The following is a 21,497-nucleotide window of genomic DNA, read 5'->3' on the forward strand; positions in this document are numbered from 1 at the left end:
ACGAACAAGGACAATTCTTGGGCCCTGCGCGGCCAAACGTGACTTTTAGGTGCTGCCAGCGCGGCGGGTCCCCCGTGCGTAGCGAAGCCGGGGGAGGCACGGCGGGCGCAAGGACGGAGCGGAAGGACAGCCCCTGGCAGGCAGGAGGAGAGAGGAGGCAGCAGCGGGGCGGGGAGGGGGGCAGGGCACGGCGACAGAGCGTGCTGCGCTCTTGAGGGATCGTCTTCAAACTCCCCGCTCGGGTTTCGGCGTAGGGCTCCAGGCGACCTTGGCTGCCGGGTGGCCACGCTTAAATGCCAAAAGAAGGGAGGTGGGAAGAGGGGTGGGGGGTGGGAGAGGGAAGCGCATGACGCTTGACCCACGTGGAGTGTTTAGCGAGGCCTGTTGCATGCGCTGAGCCCGGCGAGGGGCCGCGCGCTGCGGCTGCTGTCGCGGTTGGGAATTAAAGGCGAGCCCTAGGAGGTGTATGCATGTATGTGTGTGTGCCGTGTGTCCGTGTGTGTATATATATACACACGCATACATAGATATATATATATATACATACACACGCGCGCGCGCGCACACGCACGCAGACATATATATTAACAACAGAGGAGGAAAAGAAGGAGAAGGAAAAAAAAAAAAAAAAGGGAGCCAGGTCCATTTAAAGTTGCTGGCGGAGAGCTGTTCTCATTGGTTAGGGGGGAGCTGGAGGAGCGGAGACACACACGGTGCGTGCAGCCCTCGCTGCCGCCGCCGCCGCCGCCGCTGCTGCCGCCGGAGCCGCCGCCGCTGCTGGAGTTGTCCCTGCCGCTTTCCCTGCTGCAGCGGCACAAACGTGACTTCCAACGTCCCGATTATTTATCTTCTCCTCCCGGCCCCTTTCCTCCTCCAAGATGTAACTACAGCTCTGACACTAAGGACCTGCAGATCGCTTAGGCGGCTCGAGAAAGAGAAAAGGGGATATCAAGGGCGTCGTTTTTTGTGTTTAGGGGAAAATTTTCCATTATAATGCTTCACTAAAGTGAATTTTTTTTTTTTCGTTTCCTTCGCATTCGTCTTTTTTTTTTTTTTTTTTCTTCCGTCCCCCATTTCTCGGATTTATTGCTAGGAGAATCACATTGTGAGGAAAGAAAGTCGGATTACAAGATACCACTACAAACAACCCCCTCCCCCCTGGATTTTTTCGGTATTTTTAAATTTTTTTTTTAATTGTCTCGGCTTTAATTCATGAAGCAATTGTCCCCTTTTGCAATCAGAATTTGGATACCAGAATGAGCAAAGAAAGACCCAAGAGGAATATAATTCAAAAGAAATACGTAAGTGGTCATAACATGTATCGTTTGACTCCCAGTTTTAGGAAATGGCAGTGAATGTCAAGTTTATAGCTAATCTTGCAGCTCTGAGGCTTTGGGAACAAATGTGATGCTGAATTTGATTTTTCTGTAGTGTGGTGGGGGAGTTTCAGAGGCCCCTTTTAACGGGGAAGCCTGCTATCCAGTTCGGTTATAAAACCAGATTTGTGTAGCGATTCCTCCAGTGCATAAATGTATTGACCTCAAATGACACAATCATAATCTAGTTTTAGATGAAACGCGAGGAGCTCGGGGGGCGGCCGCGATAATGTCACCGAACTGCATTTTCAAGCGGTTTTCTTAATTCTGTGCTTTTGCATGCTAAAAGAGGTTTGTTGTTGTTTTTTGGGGTTGATGTTTTTTGGTTGGGTTGGTTTTGGTTTTGTTTTTTTTTTTTTAATTTTTTATTTTTAATGATCTACGTGTGTCTATCCCCGTCTGGTGAAGCGGCGGCGGTGGTTGTTGGAAGCCCTTTAAGTTGAAACCGAGTGTCTGGTTATGGCGAGCTGGTTTCTCGCAGTACCACATCCCCTCTCCTGTGTGCGATCCTCGGCTGCTCTGCCTTGCGATAGACACCGGAGCAGCCGGGGATCGCCTTACGGCCAGCGCGTTCCTCGGGATTGACTGGAATAATGAGGAAAATGGCTCGGTGCTGTTTTAAAAATAATTCATTATGATGGCTCGAAAATTTGGGCTAATCCAGCGCAGCCTGGGCTGTATTTCTGCCTCGCTTTATTCAGCCGCTTAACCAATCCCTTGTAATTGTCTAATCCTTTAAACATATAAATGTGGATGGGTAGTTGGATTTTTGTTCGTGCTCCAGTTACGTTTTGATTGGCACAGGGCAGTTTTTCCTTACGTTTGGAAAAGCGGAGGGGATTATCCGTGTATGCATTAGAGGGAATAATGATTTTTATCTCCCTGTTGAAAAAAAAAAATATTTTGGGGGGCGGGTGTGGGGGGCGATATATAGAAATCCTCGCTTTGGGGCGTGTTTGATGCGAGGCTTCAAAAGTTGTAGTTTATATCGCGTCTTGTCGTCTGCGCCGATCCCTTTCAGCGGAGGGGTGTCCCTTGGCAGGGAGGGTGACCTTCGGGACACTTTGCCTCGGTATTCTATAGATTTGGTAAAACTGCAGTTGACTCCACAGCTGACTACCGCTATCGATTGCCCGCCCCGCTGCAACGCTGCCCGGGGGAGGTGGTGGTGGAACGATGTGTGTGTGGTTTTGGGGATGGGGGTGGAGGGGGAAGACTCCGCGCTATTTCGGAGCTGTCCCCTTCCTCCTTTCCACCCCCCCCGCACTCTCCTAAATTTCCGAATTAAAATACATCCGCATTGCAGAGGCGAGGGGAGCCCGGGGCCGGCGAGTTTAAAGTATGGCATCGAAACGGGAACGGCGGATGGAAAGTCTGGCGAAACACGCGAGGCGTCCACGTTTCCTAGGCAGGCAGACAAAAGCGGGGCGGGGGGGAAGGAAACCGCGGTGTTAATAATTAAGGGGGGGTGAGGGAGGCGAGAGGAAAAGGGGGAGAGATCACCCCAAAGGCCGGCTCCCCCCGGGCTCGCCGGGGCGAACAATGCGGCGCCCTCTCGCACCGCCGGGCAGGGGCCGAGAGCGCGGCTCCCGGGGGAAGGAGGAAGGCAGCAGGGACGAGGGCGGACAACGTGCAAGGGTGCTCCACCGCTCACAACTTCGCGGCGGCGCTTTTATTAAACCTTTCTCCCCCTCCTCTTTCCTCCCCACCCCCTCTCCATTTTCGGCTTGTTTTTTTTTTTTTTTTTTTTTTTGCAGGAGGCGGCGGTGCCGGCGGGGCGCGCTGGCGGCGGCAGCAACAGGTTGCCGGGGCTGCGACGGAGCCCGCGGGCCGCCGGCCACGCCGCCGCCCGGCCAGGTTCGCCCCGCTCCCCGTGACGTCACAAAGGGACGGGCCTGCGCGTCGCGGAACCTTCGGCGCCCCCCAGCACTGCGCCCCCCCGCCCCTCCGTGACGTCAGAGCCGAGGCGGGGCGGGGGCGGGAGGAGCCCCCGGGGCAGCGCTCGGCGGCACCGCGGGGGAGGGAGCCAGGGACGGAGGGAGAGAGGGAGGGGGTGGCCCGGGCCAGGTGAGCAGGTGCGGGGCCGCCCTGCCGCCTCCGGGATGGGAGGAGAGCGTCGGTCACGTCGTCCTGTGGCGACACGCGTGGTGGCACGTCTCCTGCCCGTGACCTTCGGGCGCTACGGCAGCCCGGCGGAGCGCGCCGCCTCCTCCTCTCTCCGGTGCCAGCACAAGCCTCGCCCGCACCTGGAACGCTGGTCCTGGTGTCGGGCCCTGCTGCCCACGCCAGGTCCCTGATGCCCCTAGGCCGGAGGTGATACTCCGCCGTGAGGAGCGAGGGCACAGCCGCCACACGGGCACCAAGTGGTGCTTGGTGGCCCCGCTCCTCTCATGTCGCTGCGAGCTGTCACAGAATGACAGAATCACGGTTTGGGTTGGAAGGGGACCTTGAAGATCCCCTAGTTCCAGCCCGCCTGCCGTGGGCAGGGACACCCTCTGCTAGATCAGGTTGCTCAGTGCCCCATCCAACCTCGGCTTAAACTGGCCTTGTACCAGGAGTGGAGCCTGTTCAGGCTGCTGCTGCTGCTGCTTTTTTATTTTTCAGCATTTGAGAAATAAATTCTGAAAACAAGAAGGTGCTGAGAACAATGGAGTAAAGCCTCCGTGTTGTGGGCTGCTGTCACAGGGCTTGGCTCCCTGCTCTGTAAGTGCTCACGATTGAAAGTTCTCTTAAACTTAGGGAGCGTTATCTTTTGCCATTGGTAACCCAGGAATGAGGAAATCCGTGTATGCATCTTTTTTTCCTCTTGTTTAAAAACGCTCTCACTTAATTTTTAAAAGATCTATGGCTGACTCATACAACTCTTTCTTCTCACTTTACCCTCCTCCTTCTCAAACATCTTTACATATCAAATATTGCCTTTTGGCTCCAGCCTCACAAAACTGACAGCTTTGTAAAGCATCCACCAAGAAGCCAGACTGCGTTCAGTATGCGCTTGGAATTAATAGTTCTTGACTCAAACGCTTTGATGTCTTGAATGTAATTTCATAGGTGCATTTTTTGGACTGTTTTTGTGACGCTTAAATAGCAAATGTTCTGTTCTTGCTGGCTTAGGTCTCAGAGTATCAGACCTGGATTACCGCCTTAAAATACCTGCACAGTTCTGCCACAGTAGCAGATGGTGAAGTATAATTAAGGAATAATGTCACTACTGTCACCTCGTGTGATTTGTTTCCTTGTCCTTGCAGAAGTAAAAGTGCTGTAGTCTGCCATGAGGTGACACGCTTCACCTACGGATGGCCTCGTAAGCCCCTCAGACAGAGGGCCAGCAAGGCCTGGGCAGGATTAGCGTGCTGCAGACATCTGAGAGCTCCTGTGCCTGCTGCAGCCTTTGAAACAATGCTCTCTATTTGGGTGTGCTCGATGTGGGCTCAGGGAGTTTTGGGGAAGATTTGGTAACTCCGCAGCATCCTTCCATTCTTCTGCATCAGGGGCATTTGTGCAGGAGCCTGACCCTGGGCACTCCAGGGCTTCAGCTGGAGCCTCCTGCTCTTGCTTCCTTTCCTGTGAGCGGTTGCCATTTCTCTCCCCCATCCCCACAACTGATGACAGGCTCTACACTACCACTTCCTACAAGAAATAATGTAAATAGGCTGCTGGCAGCAGAGGTAGTATTCAGTGTAAGTTGCATCTTATTTCGCATCATCTTTTGGGGCTTTTTTTCTGTTGGGTCTCTTTCACACTTGCAGTAACAATTCCAGCAGTATAGCTGCTCAAGTCTTTCTTTTCCCTGTATGAAAAGCTTAAGGATGCTAGCTTCACTTGAGAGCTACTTTTGGGTTCCTCTTAGCCTCCTTCTGCTCTCTTGAGACTACAACATTATGTTGTAAGTGGCTATAGGATAGTACATAAGTAGAAAGTAGTAATTAAAATACTTTTTTTTTTTTTAACGAATACTTTGCTATCAACAGATGCTTTGCTCTGAGATACTAATGGTCTCCTGCTCATTCTGATGGTCTGCAAGCCAGGGGCAGTAAGATGCTGCCCAGAGTGAATTAGAGTGAATCAAGGCCCTGTGAAGAGTTTCTAATGTTCATTAAGCACTTCCACCTTCTCCTGCTAGGCCTTCTAAGCCAGCATTAAAAACATATTACCCCTTCCTTTTCTGTAGTAATAGCTAATGTTATGCATATGCTAAAGTGTGGTATAAACGTCAGCTGATTCTGTAAGGCAGTAGCATTCCCTCCATTTTATTGTTTGATGAAAAAGAAAGGAGTCTAAATTACTTGCCTGAAGCTACATGCTGTAACAGCGGCAGAGTTGGAACTAATCTGTGTTTCTTCTGCCTTCTCCAATATTCTATCCTGTAGCTTACAGGCTGTTGCTGCAAGGCATGGCATCTGCATTATAAGGGACTACTTTACATAGTTCCAACTTTCTTCAGAAATTCCCCCCTCCCCATTTATGGTTTGGACTATTAGATTAACGCTGTATTTTTAACATAATGAAAGAGGCATTTCAGTATGGATACTTTTTTTTTTTAAGAGATGATCATACCCTGCAGCTGATAGAGACCAGTTGATACTGTGATGACTCAGCTGTGGGAGTATTGCATAAAAGTAGGTCAATTTTTAAAACTCCTAGTCTGAAGCTAAAGGGAATCCACGTTAAAATTTATGTTTTGTTTATACACATTACTGTTATTTCCTGGTTTGAACGTAAGTGAAAGCTCTTGAGGAGACGGGAAATGTTTTTGGGGGTTGATTTGGGGTTTGTTTTGTCCATTTTTATTGTATAGTGACTACTGAATTCAGTCAGCTTGATGGAGGGGAAAGACCAGCTGCTTTCATTTCTAAAGTTTCCAGTTTGCAGCAGTCTAGTGAAAGGAAGGGTTTGAAGGCAATTTTAAGGTAGGGAAAGGAAAAGCAGAGACACGTTTATTATTTTTTTTATTACGAACACCCAGCTTTTGTGTGATCTAGCAGATGTGGAATTTGCAGAGGAATACAGGCTTCTTCGAAATCCAAATTTGCGTTTAAAATATTCTGGTTTCTCCCCTTAGTCCTTTGCATGGCTTGCTTCCCAACTATAAATGTAAACCAAGTGTAAATGATGCATTGTTTGCCTTAGTGGGCAGACAGTCTGAAAACAATAGTGCTGATGGATTTGACTGCCTCTGTGTAAGATTAACGGGACATTAAAATTCAAGTCTATTAATGCAAATTTCAGTGTTGCCAAACCTGAACTTCCCTTAAGTGTTTCCTAGTGCTGATGGTCCTAAATGTCCCTACCCCACAGGCCAAAAGTTCAGCTCTCAGTTTTTAACCTGTTGTTAGGACTTTAGAGAAAAGAGTAAAATGTACCTGGAGTTTAATGTCCAAATGAATGATGGGACATGGTGCACATAGACTTTTTATATTTAACCACCATATTTTATTTAAAGCATTTTAAAGTGGTAGGAAGCCACCAGGAAACTGCAAATGGTTTGTAAAATTCAGGTCTAGTATGTGAGGATTACTTGGCACTGAAATTCAGATACAGGAAATAATATGATTGCCAAAATGTATTTGGTATTCTCTTAGATATTTGATGGGCTGCTTGTTTTGCTGGCTCATTACTTCTGGGATTATTGGATGCAATCCTTCATGGTTTTTAACAGGCAGGTTTTATTTGGGAGCTCTTGGTTTTCATTTGGAGGGGTGAGTTTATTTCAGTCAGTCACAAAAACGTTTCCTCAATGAAGCAGTAGGTAGAAGGTTTAAAACCATTTGCTGTTTCACTTGCTCGAGTTTCACACTTTCCCTTGTGTAATGACATCCTGTTCTGAAGTTGTTCCTTCAGTAATCTGACAGAGGCCTGGTATTTCCAGTGTGGGCTGTGGGAAAGGAATAAACCCTTTAATTATAGCAGTGAGGTCTCGTTTGAAAATATGCTAGCTTTCCTCCCCTCTGTATGTCCTGTCTTTTGGCCGATTCTTCCCTGTGCATATAAGGGATCTGAAGCTGTAAAATGCTGCTGTTGAAGTTGCTGTGCAAGGGTGGCCGTGGTGAGTGGCAGAGCTGAGCAGCGGCTGGGAGCATTGCCATTCTGAACGCCGTGTCTCCAGGCTCGGGATCACAGCTCCTTGGTCTGTGAGCAGACGGATGCTGGGAGTTGCACCCCATCTGCTCCCGTGCCAAGTTTATTGGCTAAATTTATGCTTCTGCAGGAAGCCATTCGGAGTGACCAGCCTGGCTGAGCACGGAAGCAGGGAAAGAGGCCCAGGTGGAAATCATCGTTCCGCTGGTACACATCGGGAAGATGTAAAGCTGCTTCAGCATTTCTGCAGCAGATGTCTCATCCTGGACTGATGCGTCACAAACAATATCCCCTATTTTTATCTGAGGGACAAAAACCTCCTTTTATTGGGCATAAAAATGGGATTGGGTGATTAAAAATAGACACAGAAAACAAAATGAGAAAGCTAAACTAAGCTCTCTCTATACTTTCTGCATCTAGGTCAGGCCTGTGGAGTAGTTTCTGGTCAGGTTCAGTTTAGTGCCTGTAGAATTGCTACAGGCGGAATTGGACATTTTGACATTGCTAAAATCAGTTCAGCAGAAATGTGATGATGCCCCCAGAAGAATTCATAATTGCATCACTTGAGGGGCATGATTTAATCCTTTCTAAATGTCTCTCCTGTAATCTGCTCTGTCTTTTCTGCCTGGCTTCTTGCCATCTTTTTTGCCAGGTTCTTCCTTGATTTGCTGTGCAAAAAAGGCAGCCTTGGATCTATGACTGAGAAGAAATGCAAATAATAGGCAGGTTGAGGAACTGTGGCCTGCTGCTGTACTTCAGGAGCGTTTGTGGTATTTGAGTCCCTGGTGCTCTGCTTTCAGTTCTTTAAGCTTGCCTTGCTGGTCTGACATCTTTTGGATGACGTGATAGTTGCAGAAGATTAGCGTATTTTGGCACACACATGCTATGATGACTGGCTAACGATATTTACAGCATTCAAAAATAAACCATGGGAGCTCATTCTGACATAATCTACTAATCTTAGTTTTGCACTTTGATACTGTGTTGTCTGAGCCAAGTTAGGATAACTATATATTGCAAGCAATTCATTTTTAGCTTTGCTTGCAGATGAGTGTTGAGGCAGTGCATGTTTTTCAATTAAAAATGATGGGAGTGAATTTGGAGAAATTATCAGCTCTTTCAACTATATGCTTATTCCGTGCCTATTTTTGAAACAGTTTTATGTGAGTGGGTAGAGATACATGCTCCACAATATTTCTGGATTTGTTGTGTACTGGAATTTTGATGAGGTTATTTTTTTCCTACTCTGCCCTTTCCCACATTTGTATGTTATGGGAAGGACTTTAGTTTCTTTGTGAGGATTGTACATCATTCTTTTTCTGGATAAAAAAAGAAAAACTATTACTGCTTTGGGTAAACACTTCTCTTGCATCCAGCCAAGAGAGTAAGCTTTTGAGGCTGCAAGGTGGCAGGAATTCAGTTTGCCCTGACCTTGACAACTCAATTTAAACAGTTAAATAACAATTTTCTAGACACATTTTTGAATGGCGTGCATGTTTAAGAATTGAAAAGAGGAACCTGGTGATATAAAGCCTGTGAATCAAGTCAATAGCAATGTACAAATATTTTTTCAGGTTGCTACTATTGAAGTGGACAGAAACCATGAGTCTTGGACAAGAGTCTGTTCAGTCTCTCATTCTTTGAGATGCTTATCATTATTTGTATTAATTGTTATATTTAGCATATAGTTTCCTGTGCCGTTCTAAAACGGAGAGTCTTTATGTTCACAAAGTACGTAGCCTAGAAATGGCATTTAGATTTTTAAGGTGCTGCAGGCTACCACCTTATGTTTACTGCTTTTTTTTCTTTTGATAAGGTACCCATTAGATAGACTGTGGGTGACTTAGAGAAGGGATATGTTTCCTTCTTTCTCTTGCTTTTTATTTTATGGATATTACTGTCGGTCACTTTGTCCTACAGTTCTTTTTGGTACATCAAAGTTGTAAGCCAATTCTCTCAGCTGCAGCATGCATGTTAAAACCCCCAAAACACAAATTTGCAACCCTGCACATATGCCAGATGAATTAGCTTCTTAACTTGAGCTGAAAAAACCTACTTTTGTTTTGATTTGAGCCCTAGAAAACTTGGTTCGGACTTTTGAGTTCATAAAACTCAAAGCCAAGTGAAAAGAAGGCTTTCTGTTACTGTTTTTTAAGTTGACTGGCAACTAAACTGGTGTTGTTCCTGGTTCCTTTTTGGGTGGTGCTCCAGGTGACCAGCCTTAATGTGAGTGTATTTTACATATGGATGACCTAGATGGACACCTGAGATGTGGTTTTCTGATTGATAGTCACTTTTTTTACCCCCTCTTGAAGTGTTGTGATAGTGATGATAATTCTTATGGCCTGTTGCCACTTGCAGACTGGTAAAAGCTTTTCAAACTTGAGAGTAAGGCAGTAGTAGCAGAAAGACTGCTTTCTTGTTATAATCTTATTCGGGCATAGTAGAGCTTTTAATAAATTATTGGAAGAAGTACTACTCCAACCAACTTCTGCTTTACAGCCACAACTGAAAGGGACATTCTCTGGTCTCAGAAAGCCAATGTTAATTTTTTTGTTGTAGTTACCCAGCTTATAATGGGGACATAGTAATATCACTTTGTAAGACAAGCAACTACTTAACAGCTGGACTTAGCACATGTTATAGTAACTGTAACTTGTTAATTATTTATAATGTGGAAGAAATAATGGTTTTCCTAATGGCAAATAATTTTGAAGCAGCTTTTTTTTTCTCAAGTCTGTGATGCCTTGAACTACTAAAACCAACAAAATAAGAAGTAACTGTCAAGAGAAGCTGTTCTGTCCTGTTCTACTCTCTTTTTTCTAATCTATGGTTGAATGTCCTATGTATAGCTTATGCTTTTTGCCTTTAATAACAGTGTTTTGAATGTGGAGATGAGTGAGGTGCCTAGTTAGTTCTGTGATTCTGTGATTATTCTAAGTCTGCGCTGCACTGGAAGAAGTGGTTCAGCCTTCCCTCTGGCTGCTTGTTCTCCTTCTCTTCTGCAGGCTGACGTGTGCCAGGTGATAGGTGACTCCCACCTGAGATTGGGGACTTTGCAGGTAAAAACTGAACTGACAAAATGTGGTTGGTTTTTAATGTGGATTCATTTAATATTGCAGTTTGTGATGTAGCTGGAAAAATACTTGGCTTGGGAAAGGGACACCCAGTGAAGTGGCAAGGGAGGGGTAGGATTGCGTCTTTTAGCAATAGAATTTAAATGGGCTGTGAAATTATGACTAAATAGGAGTCAAGATACATGTTTTATTTCATAGCAAGAAAAATTAGCTGTCCTTGTCTGTTTTAAGGATTGTTCGGATTTAGATTTTGCTGTACTACCTTACTGCTGGAAGCACGGTGAATATTAAATAATGTTGAAATGAAGTTAGGCCTCACAGGTGAAAACGAAGCTGAAGGTGTTTGTGCCCGTGGTCGTGGCAGTGCCGTAATAATTTCCAAAGTGCTAAAATCACTTCAAATATAATTTAAAATGTACTACTGTTACATGTTATGCTTGCTTAGGTAGGGTTTGAACAATTTTATACTTCACAAGAGAAATAAAAAGAGGAAGAAAAGAAAATTAAGTTAGCTGTGCTACTGGAGGCTAAGTTCCACTGCTAAATGTGGTAGAAGAATTGCTACTCTTTTTTCGTTCAACAGCTACACACGCCCATCCTATATGCAAGAGCTCCACTGTGGGAGTGAAGTGAAGCCAGTGTACTGTTCTATTTTCTATATCTTAGGGTAAGGACCTGCTTACATAGGGGAATTCATCCAGAAATTTCCCATGGTTTTATTTGTTTTATTTTGTACCGCTGAACAATACGTTCAGATAGCTTCTCATGTTAAAACTACTCGTGGTCTATTGAATGTGCGCACTTACTGAAGTGCTGATGTATTTTTGCCCCGGGTTCCCAAGTAGTGTGAGAAGGCCAAACCATGTCAAATCAAAAAGCTACAAAAACCAAGGCTTCCTTTAATTATAGGAACAGCAGGATGTGGCATCACATGCTTTTTTCTCACCATTGAAGCCAGCAGTGGTGACCCTATGAATCATTCCTTCATGGTATGGTGCTTTGGCCATATCAATACAGCCAAAGAGCTGCATGTGAAATAGGGTCACTGAAATTATGATACTTAAAGAGTAGTTATGCCCAGGCTCTTTTTTCTTCCACCTTCTTATCTTTAAATGGTCTGGTTTCATTGCAAGCCTGCAGGACTTTTTAGTGGCACAGTTAAGGGAGCAGCGAGGCATAAGGACCTCTGGCTTTGCTGTGGATTAAACAGATGTGGAATTGGCACCCTCAGTTTCGATCCAGCAAGGCACTGAAGCACGTGCCTGTCTCAAATGTATGAATACTCTTACTGACGTCAGTTGAAGTACTTGGGAGCTTATGAGTTAAGCACATGCCGAAGTGCTTTTCAGGGCTTGAGATTTTGCTGTTCCTGTGTAAGAGTGTGTGCAAGTATTTGCAGGCAGGAATGTTAGTTTTCTAAAAGGGTGACAGTCATTTAATGGTTTTAATGGCTTTACTAAATGTAATACTGGCTGTTGATTTCTTTTTTTCTGAAATGTTTCAGTTTTTTTTTCTTTTTCAGCTTCTTAATATTTTATTTAAAGGTAATTACTGTTATTTTTCTTTTTTACTCTTTATTATAGTGTGCATATGTGCACAGCATATTTTTACAGTTCACTCTTCCCCTCTGTTCTTGTCTTCCACTGCTGTGCTTTTCTCTCTTATTTCTGTGTATTTCTGACTGAGCTCCTCTGTCCTCTTTGTCCCTGTCTAAGGAAATTAGCTCTTGCAAAGTTTCTGCCATCTCTTTGCAAGAAAGCAAAAGGAGCTATCGTTGCAGTATTATTTTCTTTTCCTGAGGGCCAGAGAGAGAGATGAGGCAAGGTTCATGCAGCTCATTTGGGGGACCAGCTCCATAGGAAACACTTCAGAGGGGGTGAGGGAGGATTATACTGTTGGTACTTGTCTCTCAAGCCTGTGTGTAGATTTGAGTGTTTTTTATAGAAAATACTGGCTGTGTGTTTGTTTTGCAAGGCTCAACAAACTGTTAATGCGCAAATACTGTGGAGGAAAGTAGAATGTGGCCCTGCTCATTTCTTTTTACAGTCCTTTTATGAACTTTTGGGAAATCAAATCCTGCTGATGTGAGCATTCAGGAAAAGCTAATTTCATATTTCATGTACATTAAAGGTTTTTATTTATAAGCCATTAATATTCATATTCTTTCAGTCAAGGGCAGCAGTTTGTGACACGACTGACCAATCATAAAAACCACCACATAGCTTCCATTATTAAAAGGGGCTCTGCAGTCTTCATTTGAGTATGATCTTCCAAAATAACTAACGATGGTCAGATTTCTTCCAGTCTAGGTGACAGACCAGGTATAATGATTTCTGAGGCCTGTTTGGAAAGCGGGAATATGATTTTCAGCAGAAATATGTTATGAAAAGTATGTTTCTCTTAAAGTTTTCCAGGTAATAATATAATTTCTTGATTTCGTACTTAGTATTTCATTATCATACTACTTGAGCTGGCTCCTGTGAAAGCTAGTTATCTATCGTGCAAAAGAAGGAAATGTGTTTATCATGTACATAATTACGTCTGTCCCCATACCACCCTCCAAGCATATTTTCTTATATACTTGTTGATTCCTTTTCCTTTCTTGGTGTAATTTTATGCATGGTACTCTTTCAGTCAGGGATGCAGTGATATTAATTCCCTGTAGGCATTTTGGAAATTACTGGTTCTCTAATTTGGAGGGAGGAAAGTGAAGGGGTAAACTGTTACTTCTTTTTCTTTACGCTAGCTTTGCTCAGATTCTGTCATTGGTGAGCCTGTCATTTTTTCCCCCTGCAGACTGTGCATCTCCTAAGGCATTATAACCACTGCTGTCCTCATGCCTGATGACTCAGGCCATTCCTGCTAGGCTCTGCCTCCTGGCCCAAATGGGACCAGAAACAGCATTCCTGCACGCATGCCTGTCTGTACGTGTCCTCCTTTCCTCTCTGCAGTAGCATCAAGCTGACCACAGGGATTACTTGGCAAAGTGGTTAGAGATATTTTTTGCATTTTGGAACATTTTTTTCTGGATATGTCTGTGTCTCTTACTTTTTTTTTTTTTTTCCTCCTTTTTGTGTCCGTGTTCACCTTGCATAACCACAAGTAGATGGTACTGACTGACTGAAGGACTGCTTGGTTATCAGCAGTCTCAGAATCCACCTCCTTCACTTGAAGCCATTTCAGAGGTGTTTCAAATATTTTTCAAGTTTATTCCTTGTACTCTGCAAGCATGACTGCAGCTTCATTTTTTGTTTAGAGCAGGAGTGTGTTCAGCTGTGGAGAGCTAACCTGCCCTCCAGCACAGTTTGTGAAACCAAGGTTAGTATAATGTGAGAAAAACGGCCAAGATATTTATCCGTGGTTGGAGTCCTGCTCATGTGAAGGATGGCTTGCCCTGAGTTCTTTGTTAGGTCCTGCCACTGTCCCTGTCTTTAGCCATCTTGGTGGTATTTTTGTTGCTTTTACTTGTGTGTTCTCCCTCAGGATTGTGTTGTGGTCATGTCTTCAGAAAGTCAGCTACAGCTTGTCTGATGGACATGATAATGTAGGAGGGACATGTTTCTTCATCTCTTACAATGGAAGAATATATATGAGCACACTATGCTGTCGCCTTTGGAATAAGACTTTGAAGGTGTCTGTTCAGTCATGCTTTTGAAGGTGTTCTGAAATTGCTCCCAACCATCCTCTCTATAGGTGATTTATCATCATTCTTCTGTTCTCATGGAGCAGTAAATCGCATCTTGGCTGAAAGGCTATCTTCTCTTAAAAGTTTCATGGTGCTGTACTGCTTCCTCCTTAATTTCATGCTCTCCAAATATCCAGGTATTTTTTTCCTCACAAGAGAAGACCCAGTGTTTTAATCAGGAACCCGTGTGTTACAGAGCTGAAGCAACACAGTGTAACACTTCTGCTTTAAAAGATCACTTCTCTGTCAAAGAATGCCATTAAGAGAGTTCAGCTGAGTTTCCAAATTTCCAATCTATTGACTTTCTCAGTGGTTAGATCATCTTCAATAAAAGCAAGGATCTGCAGGTGATCTGGGGGATTTAATACATAGTTTAATTTCAACATATGTGAATAACGTTAAGCCTGTGCATAAACTAGTCTAGTTAAGGAGAGCAAAATAATAGGTGATCTCTTGTGGCAATCCTTTGAAACAAGAAGTAATATCTTATAAATTTTTAAGTATGTAAGAAGGAAGATTGAATAGCTGTCATTATTTGAGACAAAGACTGTAAGAACAATGCTAATACTGGCTGACTGATCTACTATTCAGCTTAGAAAGTAGGACAATATTTAGTAAGGGAAATCTCAGTTATAGTGGACTTCTTATCAGGGCCCCTAATCCTGTCATAGATAAGAGAATATAAAACTGTCAAAAACAGGGTTTTAAATCTGCATCTCCCAGGTTGCTGTAGCTTGCATGGCTTTTTAATTTTTTTTCCTTTTTGTAAATTGATTTGACTGTTTTCATACAGGAAACTAGTTTTCATGAGTCGACTGTTTTCATGCAGGTTTCCCTACAGAGAAACCAAGAGAATTTCCACAATGACATGGCCTTCAGGTTCTTGTAGGTGTCTGCTCTCAGAGTTACCCATCACTGTCTTCTTACGTTGATTTCATATTTGGTTCATGCCACAGCATGAGAAAGTTTTCTGGAGCAAAGTGTAATGCTATACAGCCTCATTTCATACATTTTTCCAATGCCTGGCATGTCTAATGCCTATTGAAGTATACTTGCACAGTTACTGTGTTGGCAAGGTTGGTAATCTCACAGCTCTTTCTGTAGAAGATTCATGTGTCTGTCTCTTCCTGGACTAGGTTGTAGAGCTGCTTTATTGTCACTTCTGAAAAGTAGTTCTGCCCATGTTTTCTCACTACAGTGAGTCTCCTTGTTATTGTCAGTTTTTGACTTTCTGGTGTGGAAGACCAATGCAAATATTACCAGGGCTTAATAACAGCCTACCTTTGGATGAGTATTATTGTTGTGATAAAAATGATAGGAGGTTGGTTGCTCATTGATTTGTGCTTTTTGGCCATCTTCCAGGATGAAACTAACTTCATTACGCAAGAGTTTCAGAACACTGCAGAGTTGTTCATTTATTTCCTTTGACTGTTATCGGGCTGACAGCTTGCCTTTGGAGGGTCATATGTTCAAAAGCTGCCAATTGGATCTTGTTTCATTTTAGCCAAATGTGGCACAGAGTCTGAAGTGCATTTCATCCCTACTATCACCCCCCCTTTTTTTTTTCTTTTTTTATAACCCCCATAACTTTTCTACCTTTTACTTTCTCTTCCTTTTCCCTCAGTTCCTCCTACTGAAAATAAAAATGATCTGGGAACAGAGGCAATGCCACAAATAAAAGGAATTAGGGTTTTTGTTGTTGCTGCCTGTAATTTTGGTTTCTCTTAATAAGACTTTAGTTCCTCTGGTTAGATAGTTCTGCATTGTGGAGAAATGCATGCATTTCAAAAATGGTAAATGGAAGATATTTTTCATCTTGCTATTTTTGCTAACCATAGTCTTACCTCTAAGTTGGCTGCTTATTTCCAAATTGTTCCCTGTGACTTTGTTTTCCTCGTCCTGCTTCATCAGCGCTCTCCTCTCTTTGCGTACCTTTTCTTGATAAGCCTGTATGAAGTTGGCACTGGGGAGTCTATGCACTCAGCTGAGTAATCCTCTAGATGAAGGAGAAACGGGGGGTAAGACAAACCAGGTGTAATATCTGCCTATGTACTGCTTGAAATCAGAAAGTGTGTTCCTGTTGCAGGACCCAGAGAAAGGGTTTCCTCACACTGAGCAGTTGTGAGGACAGGTGTAAAATTTTTTTCAGTACACATTTATGTCCTTTTAAAGTGGAAAAATACTACCTAAGTATTACTATGCAGTGTATTAAGCTGCTTGCTTTAGTCCTGAAAAAAACTTAAGATTTCTGTTAGATGAAAACATGCATATGTCCATTTCCGCTAAGATTTTGTCTCAAATTCCTTCTCCTTTGAAGGCTCATGATTTTCATAGTTATTTTAAATTCATACATATGTTTATGCATTTATTTTATAAAAGTTTGTAGTATATTTTATAACTTTAATGTGGGTTATTTCTTAATTTTGCCTTGTTTCCTGCTTAAGTGGTATTCTGTAATTACCTGATTCACTCTGGTTGTGTGTAAATGAAACTATGAAATTTGTTGTCAATTAGCAATCAATGTGGTATCCATATTTTTAAATGTTATAAATTGCCTATTAAAGCTAATTTTCCAGGGCATCTCTATCTCCGTTCTTAATGTAATGCAGAATATTTTGCAATAATGCCTAGGTTAACAATGATAGTCTTGCTGTATTGTGCAAAAAAGGCTTCTGTGCAGACCCAGCTGGGTTTCAGGCTTAATTCATTGCTCTATGGTGGGATCACCACAGCTGCTGTGGGGCCTTTACAAATGCAAAAAAGCTGTCAGTGTTTGTTTCATCAGATGCATAAATGATGAGGCCAAGTTGAGGAATCCATTCCAGCGTGCGCGGTGTGCATGCTGGAGGCATTATTGTTTATAGAATTAGTGTCTTAATGCTTTAAAATACATGGTGCGTGTTTTACCTTAGAGCAAAATATTTTAGGAGTAAGATGGGTTAAGTGTCCTCTGCAATTTAGTCCCCATTTCTAACAGCGTTTGCCCTGACATGTGTAAATGTGCATCTGAATTACTGCACTGTACCTGCCTTGGTCACAAGTAATTCAGTTCTCCTGTCTTGTGCATCTTTTTTGCTAGTACTTTGATTATCCTAAGGAGTCACAATTAAATAACTGCACAGCTTTAATGCAGATTTTTACCCCTCCCTTAGCTGTCAGCCGCGGGAGCTGTGCTGTCTCCTATGGTCACCAGAAGTCAGAGTACTTCTTTTGGCTGTCAAGGCTGGAGCGAGGTTCCTTCCAGCCAATTAGCAAGTAACGATGATTGGTTTCAGAGAGGGCTGCTTAAGAATGCAAAGCATGCCTCTGTGCTGGGGCCGAGCACACAGTTCCTCTACCAATTCTCCTTTCCTTTGCTTGCGGCTCCAGGAATGTAACATGAAGTAGGGCTTTTACTTACATGACGCCAGACTGGCTTTTGGGAGGCAAGGGTGACGTGGTTCGGGTCTTAAATTGTTTTTCTGTGGGAGCACTCATGTGATCGTTCAGTCTTTGTTGCAGTCTGTTGGCTGCATGCGTGAGATTTCATTAGGGCACGCCACCCTTCCCATATCATGTAACTCCACTGATAATAGGCATTGCAGGAATTTTAACTAACGCACTGTTTAAGCCGTTGTCGCTATGATTTTATTAAATGTGCTTGCAGCGTGGAATTTTGCTAATGCTGTACAGTGATCTGTTATGCAAATTGAATGTAAGAATGGGCTAGTGGGGATTTGTTGTCTGTATGTTGGAGACCCGTCTTGTGCATTTGGAAATGAAATGAGGCAAATAGTGTCAGTGCAGACTGCTGCTGAAATGTTCAGGCAGCCTTTGCTTTCCTGTTTGGGGGTGCGATATTGTCACCCCAGAGGCCAGGTTTGGTTTGTAGGGAGGGGTGGTGCTGAAAGCACGCTTGCTGCTGGTGCATGCTGGCCATGTATGGGTGAGCTGAACAACATGAGTGTAGGATACCTTAGGCACAGTCATATATACAAGTTAGATTATGAGGTTTGTTCTGGCTGGTCCACATGGCGAGTCAAAGCTGTGTTCTTTCTTAAACTCTTCTGCCATGATGCAGGCACATTTCTCTGCTGGAGCAAATGGTGTTTAGTTCAGTGCAGGGCCAGTGGTATCCATGTTTGTTGGCTAAATTGTTGGCCTGTGGCTAAAGCAGCACTTCTCCAGGTGTGATGTGTGACAAGGATACTCTTGAGTCCTGCCAGGTGAAGTGGGAAGGCAGGGAGTTCAGCTTCTTTTCCAGATTTGCTGCTTCACTGAGGCACATGAGTTGCTGTAACCCCAGCAGACGTGAGAGAAAGAGTCGCCTCCTCCCCACGCTTGTTGCTGCTCTCATGGCCTCTATTATCTCTCGGCTCAGGCTCAAAAGGCGACCAGCCTTCTCATGCTGTTCCAAGGGAGCAGGTTGCTTGCAGCTTTCCCTCTGTCAGCACTTTGTAGCTAGAAAAGCACCAGCAGCAGAAAGAAATCCCTACCTGGCAGCCGGTCCCTCCCTTCTCCGCACCTCATTTACAGTCGCCGTAAGCGCTGCCATTTCTTTCCCTTGGAGTCTGTATTTTATTATTTGCAGCTGGTTTAGGGACCGGCAGCGGCACTGGGGGCGCTGAGCTGGGGTGTAGCGGCAGCAAGCGCTTAGGCAGGACCCGGAGGAGCTGTGCCCGCATCCGTATGGCCCACAAACCAAGGGAAAAAAGGCGGTGGGCTTTGACTGCAGCTAGAGGATCCTCAGCATAGTGCGTTCCCCCAACTGTGGTGGAAATGCACTGAATGGTTTTTAAGGAGGCAGTTTTATGCAAAAGCAAAACTGTCCTTTGTTTAATGTGTTGGCCCTTAGGCCTCGCTTGGCCTCACGGTGCAGTAGTTTGGCTGTGGAATGTGGACGGAAATACAGTGAACACATCATGGGGTATTTGTATTTTGGGGGCATGGTGCATTTACGAGCAGCCTTTGGTGATGCCTGCACAGGAAAGGCTGAGCTGGGAAGCTGCTGTTTTTGCTGTGGGCATGGTGTGGTGGATGGGCAGCTACGCTTACCCCCCGCAGTGGAAACATGCTTTTGTGAGAGACAGGCAGAAAATGGTGTTGCAGCACCAGGAGGTTCGGTTTGTACCCATGATGTGGCTGCTCCCGTGCCCCATCCTTGCACTGAGCAGGGATGCAAATTCTGTGCTGTGGGTGACCCTGGTCAGAGGCCAGATTCTATCCTGAAATCTGCAAGTACTCTGTGAGGAGATGGGAGTCCTGCATATTTGTCTCCTAAGATCTTCCTCCCATTTTCCTCTGACTCTCTGGTGTTCTATAGGTCATGTGGCAGAAAGAAGGAAATTATTACTAAATTCAAAAGTGGGAAGGAGCAGAAAGGGAATGTGACTTTTTTCCCCTTTTCACAGGGCAGGCTTGTTAGCAGCCTGCACTGCTTGTTCCAGGAGCGTCTGCTGTTGTATCTCTGTCCACCACAGCATCCTTGCTTCAGCTGTGAGTCCCATCTGACCCTTGAGTTCAAGCTTACAGATAGAGCTGCTTCATGGGAATATTTTAAAAGTTAAATCAAATTCTGTACAGTATAATTCTTCTTTCCTTTTCTCCACTTTTTTTTCCTTTTTTTTTTTTTTTTTTTTTTTAAACAGGCATTGTTGTAGAACCAGGCTTTGGGAAAACGCAAATTTTGAGCCAAATCGCCTTTGTGGTTTCCTGTTGCCCTTTGGGTTGCTGGTAACATGCCAAGTCATGTTGGTAAAGAAAACACTTTAGTAGTTGCATAAAAACTTGGATACATTTAGCTGTCCTGAAAAATGCAGTAGTAATGTTTTAGGTGTAATAGACATTTTTATTATTCTTACTAAGTTTGCTACCCCTACTCTTATGTGTTAAGCCACTAATGAGGAAGTAATAGAAACTGGGATTCCAGTTTTTTATTTTGACTCGTAAATGCGTTGGCTTTGGAAATAGTCTTGCAGTGCTAATGGGAATGTTTGCTCTGCCGGTGTCAGGAATGTATTTCATGATAGGAGGCTGTGTTAAGCAATTGTCTCCTTGGTGGTGAATTGGCTCTTGGTGGAGATTCAGAAGAGCTTATTTTAATTAGGCTTTGTTGGAAAACATGGCTCAATTTACTAACTGAGGTAGGTGCTACTTGGCCATGGATTTTTCCACAGTGTTAATGCAAAATTCCAGGATACTTGCTTTTTAGGCATGATTCTTTTACACTGTTTGTATGAGAAAAAGACAGTTGCTCAGTAAGAACATCTTATTTTGTATTAGGAAATGAAAAAGAAAAACCCTCAAGGAGCACATGGTTAAAAGCAATATTTCAGAACGTTCTGCGGGGAAGTTGGATTTCGGATGAGGAATGTGGAGGTAGTTTGCTGTTAGTAACAAAGCACCAAGGCTTTGGAGGCAGCACATTTACCTTGGGAAAGCAGTGGCGAGCACCAAAAGCCCTGAGGAGACACCGCTTCTCTCTGCCTTGATACCCAGCCTCGCTGGCGAGCTGAGCTCTTCCTGTGGCGATTGTAGTGCAGGGGAGAGCTGCTTTCGAGCTGCTTTCGAGCTGCTTTCGTGCTTCGCTTGGCAGAAGGCATGTTAATATGTGGCCGCCCTGTCTGCTTTTCTTTCAAATAGCTTCGCTGTCGTTCAAGGCTGAGCGACGTGCAAAACAAACTCTGAAAATATTTCAGATGCTTTAATTAAAAGTGGTGGAAATGGAGAATTAGAGCTGCTTCTGTGTTAGGAATGGCTTATTCAAACATGCAGCTTAACCAGTTAGACTGCAAGGTGGAAAATGCTAGAGATTGTGTATCTGAATTAAGCAATTTTAATTTGGTCTTTCATCTCTGTCATTACCGAAGGATATCCTGCAGGCTGGTTTAATGAACTCAATCTAGAGGTGTGTAGAGGCACATCTCTTTGCTTGACAGCAGCAAGATGGCATGCTATGACTGGCAGACATATCTTCAGCTTGTGTAATTGTCTGCTCTTGTCATACGATGACAAATGGAGCGATGATCATATTAAACAACAAAAAAGTTCAAAGTAACACGAAGGCTCTGAATAAACTCTTGGAATCAAAGAGATTCTCACATGACAGCATGTCAGCATGGGTATTTTTAGCCTGAATTAATGCAGCTATAGGAAACTCCCCTCCCCCAGAGAAGTATTACGGTGTGAAGTTAAATGTCAGTCAGAATTTTTAGGTTAAATTCTCGGCTTCCTACAGGTGTGGATGCTTGTCTTGTTAGCTCTCAGTCTGTGTTGCACACACAGGCAAGGAGAAAAGTGTCT

At 44.0% G+C, this 21,497-nt stretch overlaps 1 protein-coding gene across 2 annotated transcripts in view; it reads left to right on the forward strand.

Moving 5' to 3' along the window:
* The first annotated feature begins 1,107 nt into the window (after positions 1 to 1,107).
* The window catches only part of JARID2 (jumonji and AT-rich interaction domain containing 2), a 207,218-nt gene continuing 186,828 nt past the window's right edge, over positions 1,108 to 21,497 (forward strand). Inside the window, exon 1 of one of the 2 annotated variants that reach the window (XM_014878218.2) lies at positions 1,108 to 1,301. In XM_014878218.2, the coding sequence (XP_014733704.1) occupies positions 1,257 to 1,301 (45 nt within the window). In that variant the 5' untranslated portion in view covers positions 1,108 to 1,256. Of the gene's footprint in view, positions 1,302 to 2,662; positions 2,785 to 21,497 lie in introns of those variants that run through there. The other variant, XM_088169073.1, reaches the window with a different exon arrangement.

This window comes from Sturnus vulgaris, chromosome 1 (genome assembly GCF_052056855.1).
Source record: "Sturnus vulgaris isolate bStuVul1 chromosome 1, bStuVul1.hap1, whole genome shotgun sequence".
NCBI classification, from domain to species: domain Eukaryota; kingdom Metazoa; phylum Chordata; class Aves; order Passeriformes; family Sturnidae; genus Sturnus; species Sturnus vulgaris.